Genomic DNA, 10407 nt, shown 5'->3' with positions numbered 1-10407 from the left:
GTGCTGCTTTTACCAAATAATCCATAAAGCTGTAAAGTTGTACCATGCGTATGAAAGTAAACAGCAGTTTTCTCCAATTGTAAGTCAGGTGGCATCTCAAGGTCATATTATTTTCTAATGGGAATGACCAGTCATTCTGGAAGGGGATGTCATTACCACTGTAACTGAGTAACGGGATATTTTCTCAGTCTGGAATAAAATTTCAAACTAGACAGTCTACAGGGTGAGAAAGAGAAAACCGCTTAGGTCTAATTGTCCAGTAAAAAAACATCGTACTTTGTTCTAAAGTGAACACACACACATACAGGGTTTGTGTTTTAATAAATATTGATTATTGCATTTTTGTACATTTATGTTAATTTTTTAATTTCTCACAAACTCAGTCAGATGCAGATAATTCAGATTTATTCTGTGATAAATATCTTAGTCGAATTTCCTGTTATTATGCGAACCTACCTTTTCATTCTTACGTGAATTCAGTTTCATTTGAAAAAACAACAACATAGCATTAGATGTTCACTAGTAGTAATCATAGGGGTTATCAAAATTTAATAAACATTATTTGATTTTATGCACCTGCATTTTATGAATGTAATTTTATTATATTTGTTTCAACTCAAGTTAAACTAGTGTACTTTAATTAACAAAATCTGAAGAAATATCAATAAGTAAAATGTTTCATTGTGATTTACAAACGGTCCCTAACGTTCTTGCTATGTTGACACTTGTAAGCATTGCTATGCCAAAGCTCAAGGTTCAGTATATTCAAAACTTTATGCTTTTAACTTTCTAAATTATCAGTCTTGGGAAGAAGACGTCAGTATTTGCCCTCTTAGTTACAACTGTGAGTAAAGGTCTGTAAATTTCTTTAACTTTTTTATTATAATTAAGGAAATTAGGAAACAGATTTAGCCAAACAAGTTTCAGTCAACTCAGTAACTTATCTTGAAGTTGAATACTCAGTGCAATTTTGTGCAAATATAATATACATAATACAGCAGCATTGGTGTACCGCGCCAAATTTTTCAGTGAAAACGTATTTTATATTAACTGCCGTTTCACGGGTAAATTATACAACTGACCAAAGTAACTTAATATTTTATACTTGTATTACTATTAGTTATTATTAATATTACTAGATCCCTGCTACTAGTAGTAGTACCATAGACTACAGCATTAGCATTGTATTAGTTGTGTAAATAATAATATTTGATAATAAAGATATTGGGTTGAGATAATTTGGAACATTTTTAATTGATAAATTAAAACATTTTTATAACGGACTAAACAGACTAGTATTATTCAGACATTTTACTACATCTTTGTTGGTTTAAAAGCCACATCCACTTTGGGTGCAAATTTACAGAAGTAATTGGGCAGTTTGAGAACTTTTTAAATGTTCTCATTCTTCAACACCTAACACTTACTAGTGTAAATGGTTAATGGCAAACAGGATACATTATTATATTGCAAGGGAGTATTTCAGAACATTTTCCATGATGACTGAAATGAACAATATTTTCTTCCTTCTTTCATCCATCTCATTGTCTTCTAACTTTTTAAAAAATGAAAAGCCTTTCCTTCCTACTTAGGAATAACAATTAACATGACTTGGCAAGGTGTACGAGTTAAATGTATTGTTGTAACATCCAGGTAAACATTAAAAATGAGCATTCACTAATTTCTGTGTCAGAAAAGGGCATTGTAAATACATTGTCTGCTAGGTGGCAGTGTGATTCTTTACTATATTTTAGTAACTTCTGTTTATAAAGTATTCATATATTAATTTCATTACTACTATCATACTTATTTTTCAAAATATTTCTTACTTTGGTATAGCCAACTAGCACAGTTACTTACAAATAAATTCTTATTTATTAATATCAACACAATTCTCAATTTTGAAACTGATTATAGTATATTAAATTAAAATACATATTCCTGTTATGATAATATAAAGGAATCACAACATTTGTTTTTAAATGATGTGTCATTCTTGAAGTGGAAATGTGTAATTTTAACAGATAGTTACAAAATGATATTCATATTTTCTTTATCTTGGGACCTATAAATATGTTTGAAAGTTCATGCCATAATGACTAAACTTGCAAACTATCAAATATCACAATGGAGATATTCAAATGATGAATGATTGCATTCTAATTATAATATTTAATGACATTTCCTACTTCTATTTAGATAGATATATTAAGTTAGCTAATTTTTAGTTCTTTCTCGTGCTTTGATCAGAAGTTATTGATAATAGAATGTTGTTGTGTAAAGTTTCTGTTTATCACATAGTTTCTTTAGCCAATAAAAGTATTTATCTTCATTTATCGGACAAAACATATCCTTGTAGAAAAGAAACCAGTAGAATCACATTTAAGATAAGGTATTCAAGTTTCTCCCTGTTTCATTTTTGGTAGGCTAGTAGAGATTGTACAGGTGCCCGAGGATTGGAGAGTTGATTATTTTGAAAAGGAATGATAAGATTTGCTCTGGGAACTATAGGCCAGTTTGTCTTACTTCTGTTGTGGGAAAGATACTAGAGAGTTTGTTAAAAGAAGTTTTACAAAGTAATTAAGTGAAATATTATAAATGAAATCCAACATGGAATAACCAACTGAAATCTTGTCTAACTAATCTATGATCTTCTTCTTTTTTTTTTTTGAGGATTTTCCTCATTGTTTGAATGAAGGAAAAGATATGAACTTGGTAAACTCAGATTTTCAAAGAAATTTTGGTAAGATGCTACTCAAGAGATTACCTAAGAAAATCACATCAGTAGGTTTTGGAGAAAGACTATTTGTTTTGGATAGCAGAAAGTAAAGAGTTGTTACTAATGGAGTCTAGTCAAACTGTACCCATTTTACTAGTGATGTACCTCAGGGGTCAGTGCTTGGGCCTTTTTTCTTATTTACATTAATTATGTTGACAGATGCATAATTATTAAAGTTTGCTAATGAAATTGAACTCAGTTCTGGGGTATTTCTAGTTGTATTGGGGTTGTTAATGTACTAACAATGACTTCAATCAATTGGTAAGTTGGATAACTATATGACAAATGACCTTTAAAATTATAGTAAATATAATGTAATGCATTTTTGTTATTGTAATTTGGATCACATGTTTAATATAGATTGGAACCACCTCAATAGCATGACTTCAGAAAAAGGATTTTACCATATTGGTGGTAAAGTCACGTAAGCAATTAAAGCAGTGCTTTGTGGGAGGTAGTAAAGCTTATAGAATTTTAGTAGTGTATTTATAGACATTGATTACTTGTCAAAAGTGTTAATTATCTTTTTATAAAAATCATTATTTAGGCTTCACTTAGAATTTTGTATACAGTTTTGGTCTCCTTATCGAAGAAAGAATATTGGCTTATGTCAAAAAGTTCAAAGGGGGCTGTAGTATGATTCTAGTTATCTCACAGGGGTTAATGAGATAATGATTTCTTTATGCCATATGCTGAAGATAACAGGACAGGAGAACACACATTATTTAAAGATAGGCTAGGTTCTAGTTAAGACATTTTTTTTTTTAACAAGGTGACTGACTCATGGAATGAGTTGCTGTCAGTAGCAGTGGAAGCCGGCACTTTTTTAGAAGTTTGAGAATGAAGTGATGATTTCCTCAAAAGTAAAGGGTGGGTTTAAACTTTCAATTGTTTTAAAGAATGGATGTGCAAGTACAGCCTTGAAGGAACTAATAGTCCCTTGTTATCTATATGTTATTTTATGTAACTTGTATAAGGATTTTAAATGAATGTATCCTTTTCTTGAAGATAAAAATGTATCGGAAAAAACTGAAAATCAAAGAAGATCATGAAATCTCAAGTATGTTTTATTGTCATTAGTATAAATATTGCTAAGCCCTCCATAACCATGTGTAATGGATTCCAGCACTTTATGAGAGTTTGAAAGAGGATTCAGTAATTTCTTGAAAAATAAAGGATATGTTTGAGCTTTTACTTTCTCTCAAGGGTGGATGTGCATGGACAGTCTCAAAGGACCAAATGATCCATTGTTGTCCTTATGTATCAAAACAGCCCTACCAGATATGGCTTAGTGGTTAGTTTATTGGAATGTGAATTCAAGATTAAAGCTGTGACAATGTGTCACTGAACATGCTCTAAACATTCATCTATAGGTGCATTATAATTGTAACAGTCAAACCCTGTACTGAGTTATAAGTAGCTGCATAGATAGTGGGTGAAAGACACAGGAAGGTATTTTGTTTTGAATAATTCAAGCCACTTGAAAATGAATGTTGAGAAATTTCCTATATATGCGTAAGGCTAAATAGCTCATTTAATTTCAGATGTGCATTTTCTCTCCGTTTGTTCTGGTCTAATTTAACAAATCTTTGTTCCAGAATTATCTATCTGTGAATAAATATGTGTGCATGAAATTGTGTAAAAAATAAGATTCAGAGTAAATTCTAAGATGACTATACGGATTTAAAAAACTTAAGACGTTAATATTTTACACAAAAATGTTCAATGAAAACAGAAGCCTGAACAATGAAGAATACGATATTTTAATTTAAAAAGATCAATATCTATTAAGTGTCTATTTCTGTGACATAATTTGAAATATTATGTTAATATGCCATAATTCTGTGTTTTGCAGTAGATTTTACTGGTGTACGTAATTATCTGTAATTGAATAGATACTGGGAGAGGTACATAACCCTTGTAACATTTTATACGCAGCTGTTAATAAGGATTTTATTACTGTAAATAAAGATTTATTCATGTATATTTTGGCGATTTTGTTTTAAAGTTTTATATTAATTTTGTTTAGTGGTGTCATCTAGAATTTTTATATACTTGCATCGAAGATTGCACGTGATAAACCAGAACATATATGATGTTTTTATAAGCCATATTTTAAAACTTAATGTCTGAGTAGGTGTACAGAGATCAAATAGTAACAGCTGGTGATAATAAACGCACACACAGCACTTGACAATAAATATATGAATTTTGGTTTTTCTTCAAAGGCTGAGAAGTGTCTATTTCTCTTTATAAACACCATAATTGGTTTTAACTAGGTGACGCCACAGTCAGATGATAGGAGAGCTCTTCATGACCGGATGCATAGTATTACACATGTATACATAGTATTACATATAGGATATATTAATGCATATGCTGAACTTTTCCAACATTCATTAATTATAGACGAGTGCGCAGCCAAACCCGGGCCCACACTTGTCTGTGCTCTGACATCACTGTAAATTCAATCACCCTACATATACACACATTAAAATCCTCGCCAGCACCTGTACCCGTTCCCTACAATCTAGATGTTCCTGGATACGTGCTTAAGTACTGGTTCTTATTTACAAGTAAAAACACAAGCTTTTAAACTAAATTATGAGTCGTTAAAGATTGGATGTATAATAACATTTAAGAAATTAACAGTGAGAAACGTTGGGCAATATGTAAATGTATGACAAAATAAAAAAAAAAAAAAACAGCTACAGCTACAACGTGATAAAATCTCACGATATAAACGGTCTGTTAGGGAAAATAGTGTTATGGGGCCAATATTTCGTTCGTGCAATTTGAGTATACGTCTAAATACGAATTTGTTTCATCTACAAAACAACAACAGTTTATGCTGTTTGATCTGAACAATGTTAGCCACGTGCACTTCAAAATAATTAAAGATAATAAACAGTTTTCTGTATTCTAGTTATGATAAGGCACAATTACTTTTATTAAATAATGTTAATGACACCTCCAAGTTTTTGAGTAAGGCGGATAGAAAGGAGAAAGAAAGAAATAGAGTGTCGACACTTTGCAGTTTGAACAACAACAACACAGTGCGTAAACAGATTCAAAATGATAGAGAAACATACCAAAACCGTCAATAGGTTGGCCAGAGACTGGTCAAATGCAACAAGTAGTTGCAGGATTACTACAGATCTCGTGATATGTTGTTAGCAGGATGCAGACTCTTTATGATCAATAATACAGTTAGGTAGAGAGCCAAACAGGGTAGAAGACGATATGAAGCAACCAGCAGGCCTCAACTACCCAACTGAATCATCAATTCAGAACATCAACTGGACAACAGGTTAGCGTGCAAGCGGTCAGAATAAGTAATAAATACATCAGCATAAATAATAATGCATCAAATATTAAAGAATTAGCAATACAAAACAAATCACTTACATTTTGTTAATTTTTTAAACCTTTGGGCATTATTATACTGATGTGTTATTACGGTTAGAAACAGGTTTGATAAAGGTTATACTTTATGCAAGACGAACATTAGAGGGACATACTGGTTTGGCCAGGAGTCAGTATTGGTGTCCGAGAGAGTTATTATTTTTATGAAAAATACCAAATTTATTTAATCTCAAACCCCGTACGCCACCCTCTGGTGTCTGAAGTTATTTCTTTATCCCCAACTATTAAGCTGATAGCAGGACTGAAAAAGTTTCCCAACAAACGTAATTTGTGGTCTTGTTAATTCACTATAGCTCTGGAGTTGAGGATGTCTTTTGGCACGAAAGTTGTGAAACTGGTCGATAAGTCGTTAAGATGATGATGAGAGGTTGGACCAAACACACAAGTTCTGATTAAACATAGTCACATTTGTTTCTAACTTTAGGTAATTTTTGTAAGATATGAATTTTTTGTTTCTTGTTTCATTTTGTTAGTTCATTGTATATTCTTTAAATAAATTACCTGTAAAGATTGTTGGTCTGTAGTAAGTAAACGGCCTTTTTTCATTGTTCTCTCTCACACCTCGTACTTTTTATATTCCTTTCTCAACCACACGAAACGGACCTTTTCTTCTTGACCTTTCACCTATTTCTTGAATATCGAATCATAACGTTTCACGACCATGGGGGGTCTTGTTGTCCCGAAACTGCTAAACTTAGGAAGGCGGCGGCCCATTTTAATCATTTTCTAATGACTTAGAGTACCGTAATCCCTAATTCCATAGAGACTGGCCAAAAGCCGCCTGCTTTCTCACCTCCCTCAACCCCAACTGATGTTCCCTACACCTAACTTCATAACAAAGTTGCATCCATAATGATATCAGTTTGTTGAATAATCTGATAATAGAATACAAGTACACATCCACAGTACTCATATACAACTTTAGTTCCGAGAATGTTATTACACTTATAACGACATCTGTTTTTGTAATGCTGAAATAGCCAACATTTTTGGAGGCTAATCGCCCTTATGAAAAAAAGACTTATTTTTAAATTTTCAATGTTTGTGTTTTTTATGTGTGAGAAACTTTTTTTAACGGTAGCTCCTTCGTTGTACCTCCAGAAAATAGTAATAGTTCTTAATAATATATTTTGCTTGGATTCTTGTGTTTTTATAGTAACTTTAAGTTTCTTTTTAATATTTTTTCCTCAACTACCTTCGTGTGCATTAATGGTAGAATCTGGTCATTTTTTGTCACCATGTATAGTACTGGAAATAATAATTGTGGAAACAATGGGAGAAAAGGATACAGAAGACAAATACTACAGGCATGCCAACCGTTTATCGTGTGAAAGTGAAGTGTACCACAGGTGGTGATAGCTTACACTGTGATTGGTTGTTATCCAACTAATACAAAAGTGCCACATCAGTATAAAGCTTAAAAAGTAGAAGCAGTCATACTATGCCCAGTAGTAGTAGTAGTTAGAATCTAATATGGCTCCCAAGACTGAAATATCGTACGACAGGCTTGTAAAAATCAAAGTTTCGACTAGTCAATGATACTCCGTGTGAAAAAATTATAACATTTCTTAAGAGCTTTCTGAAAGTTCTGAAGAGGGTGTGTGAAACTGACAGTGTTAATAATAAAAGTGGTCGAGGTAGAAAACCGAAACTCTCCAAAAGGGATTTTAAGTGTCTAAAGGTACGTACTTCATGAGATAGACAAATGTCGAGCGCAGATCTTGGCAAAAAACTGGCTGTAAATACAGGTGTAAAAGTTACTTCGAGAACAGTAACATACACATTAGCTCGAAGTTGTTTCCATGGACGTGTAGCTGCTCAAAAACCGAGGAGGAAGCCAATCTGAAAGGTTCGAACCACAAACAATGGAATGAGTAAAGCTGGAGATGTGTGCTCTTTACAGGTAAATCAAGTTCGTAATATTCGGAGACAATCAATATTTTATTCGACGGACTAAAGAAGAACAATAACATAGTAAAAGTACAGCTTCAGTAAATGAAGGTTAGAGGATCAGTACAAGTTTGGAACTGCATCTGAACCTGACTAGTACAGCAGGGTTCTATCCATCTTGCCATTCATTCCCTCAGAAACGTGACTTACCGAGTTGGGATTCATATTTCAGCAAGACAATCATTCCAAGCATACGGCATATGTAATGTAATGATATCTTGAAGGGAAAGAGTCCGATGGAACTCTAACAACCATGGCTTGGCCAACGTAAAGTTTCGATAGGAACATTCTTGAAGAATACGTGAAAACTGGGAAGGTCAGAAGGCGGCAAAAATCTTGGCTGAATTGTGAGAAGAACAATAATACACAATTGCATAGGTTAAATTAGCGCGAAAAAAAAGTTATGGAGCTCTGTGTAAGGCAAAGGACTGGTATACAAACTACTGATGTATTGTACAACTTATATGTATTTTTAGTGATATTGTATTGTCCCATTAATGAATTCACCGTCTAGATGCCATTATTTGTTGTTTTTGACTCCTGTATGTGTGTGCAATAGCGATTCTGACAATTGAAATACCTACCAACTTTGACAACTGTAACTTAACCTTGTTATATGCTGTATAATGCTGAAAGGAGGTTTGATGTAGGTATGCACCCCAATGATTGTTACAGCTCATAAGAGCTTGTGTGATACATACACACGCATATTTAAAACTTTTCTCACATGTAAGTTGCAGTTTAAATACTTTAACACGTAATATACGTGCATAGCGCTAATACACAAGATGTGTGAAAACTGTAGAATAGTTGTCCGGTTTATATTTATAATATGTTAGTTTCAATTTTCCACACTAGGCTCAAAAGGAAAGGTAGTTGTGTTAAACAGATAAGTTAAGGTTTAAATGACGATTGATTACAGAAAACTTAGTTTTGTCCCGTCATTGTGTCAACAATAAGTTAATAGAGTTACAACACTAAAATCCAGGGTTCGATTCTCCACAAATAGCCCATCAGGTAGCTTTGTGCTAACAAAACAAAACATTCCTATTAATTATAGTTATTGGCCGTGAGATATTTATATATAATTTTATATTTACCAAACTCAGGGTTCTGGTGTGGCCTAGTGGATAGCAAGCCGGGCTGTTTGTCAAAGGATCCGGGGTTTGGTGCATGATATTGCTGAACAAACTCCACACTTTCAGCTGTTGGCGCGCTATAAAAATAACGGCCAATTTCATTATTCGTTTCTAAATGCCAGGTAAAGTTCCCGTGGTGGCAGGTGCTGTTGGCTGGTTACAGTCTCTTTGGTCAAAATTAGGGATATCTCTACATGGATCCTAGGTGTCTTTAAAGAGTCCCTGTGCGCGTAAAGTATCATTTAGGTTGAAAATTATAATTCCAAAACTCAGCTTTGCTGTATGCAGGGCTGGCATAGGGGGGGGGGGCTGCTCCCCCGGAATCTGTTGAGGGGCCCGGCAGTGGGATATTCCAAAGCTCACTAGAAATGCATACTACTTAATGAGCCAAAATGGATAGTGCTTTTTCATGGATTCATGAAGAAATTTGTCAGCTAAATTTCTTATCTGAAAAATCAGCAAAAGTTAATAAATAGAATGAAGGGGGACCCGATGATATTACTGATCCCGGGCCCCTGGCTGTATGGCTTAGTGTGCGCGATCCAACAGATCTATATCACGAGTGGTCAGTGTCTAACCGAATTTTGACAATTCATAGCCGCGATCCAAATGCTCTTTTGGTTATTAGAGATGTTATTGTTGTTTGAAAATACTTCTTTTTTTTTACATCTTATGACTGATTTCTGTAGGTCAAGTTCTAAATACTCGGACCGAACTGACCTAGTTTTTGTTTTTTAATGCTTATTCACATATTTTATTTTATTTTTAGAATATGTGCTTTAATTTTAGTAAAATGGCGTCCTCGGAAATTTTTCTGGGGGGGGGGGAGCAAAGTAATGTGAATTGTGAATTGAATAAACAATTCATATGCTGAGTGAATGAAGAAAGAATTATGTTTCTCATATAAGTACAGTAAATAAATAGTATGTTTACACTTTTCTTGGGAAAAGTGTGAACTCCAATCCATGATCAGGGGCCCGGCATGGCCAGGTGGTTAGGGTACTCGACTCGCAATCGGCGGGTCGCGGGTTCGAATCCCCGTCCCACCAAACATGCTCGCCCTTTCAGCCGTGGGGGCGTTATAATGTGACAGTCAATCCCACTATTCGTTAG

At 33.8% G+C, this 10407-nt stretch overlaps 1 protein-coding gene across 7 annotated transcripts in view; it reads left to right on the top strand.

Moving 5' to 3' along the window:
- Positions 1 to 769: 769 nt before the first annotated feature.
- The window catches only part of LOC106457357 (protein draper-like), a 64100-nt gene continuing 54462 nt past the window's right edge, over positions 770 to 10407 (top strand). The window contains exon 1 of one of the 7 annotated variants that reach the window (XM_022383263.1): positions 770 to 854. Coding sequence is in view for 1 of the 7 variants with exons in the window: in XM_022383261.1 (XP_022238969.1) it covers positions 3628 to 3649 (22 nt within the window). In the remaining 6 variants the exon portion in view is untranslated. Of the gene's footprint in view, positions 855 to 3566; positions 3650 to 6023; positions 6090 to 6612; positions 6630 to 10407 lie in introns of those variants that run through there. The other 6 variants (XM_022383262.1, XM_022383270.1, XM_022383261.1 and 3 more) reach the window with 6 other exon arrangements.

The sequence above is a fragment of the Limulus polyphemus genome, unplaced genomic scaffold, assembly GCF_000517525.1.
Source record: "Limulus polyphemus unplaced genomic scaffold, Limulus_polyphemus-2.1.2 Scaffold321, whole genome shotgun sequence".
Classification (NCBI taxonomy): Eukaryota; Metazoa; Arthropoda; class Merostomata; order Xiphosura; family Limulidae; genus Limulus; species Limulus polyphemus.
Note: the sequence above shows the minus strand (reverse complement) of the source record. Positions and strands in the feature narration are given on the sequence as shown.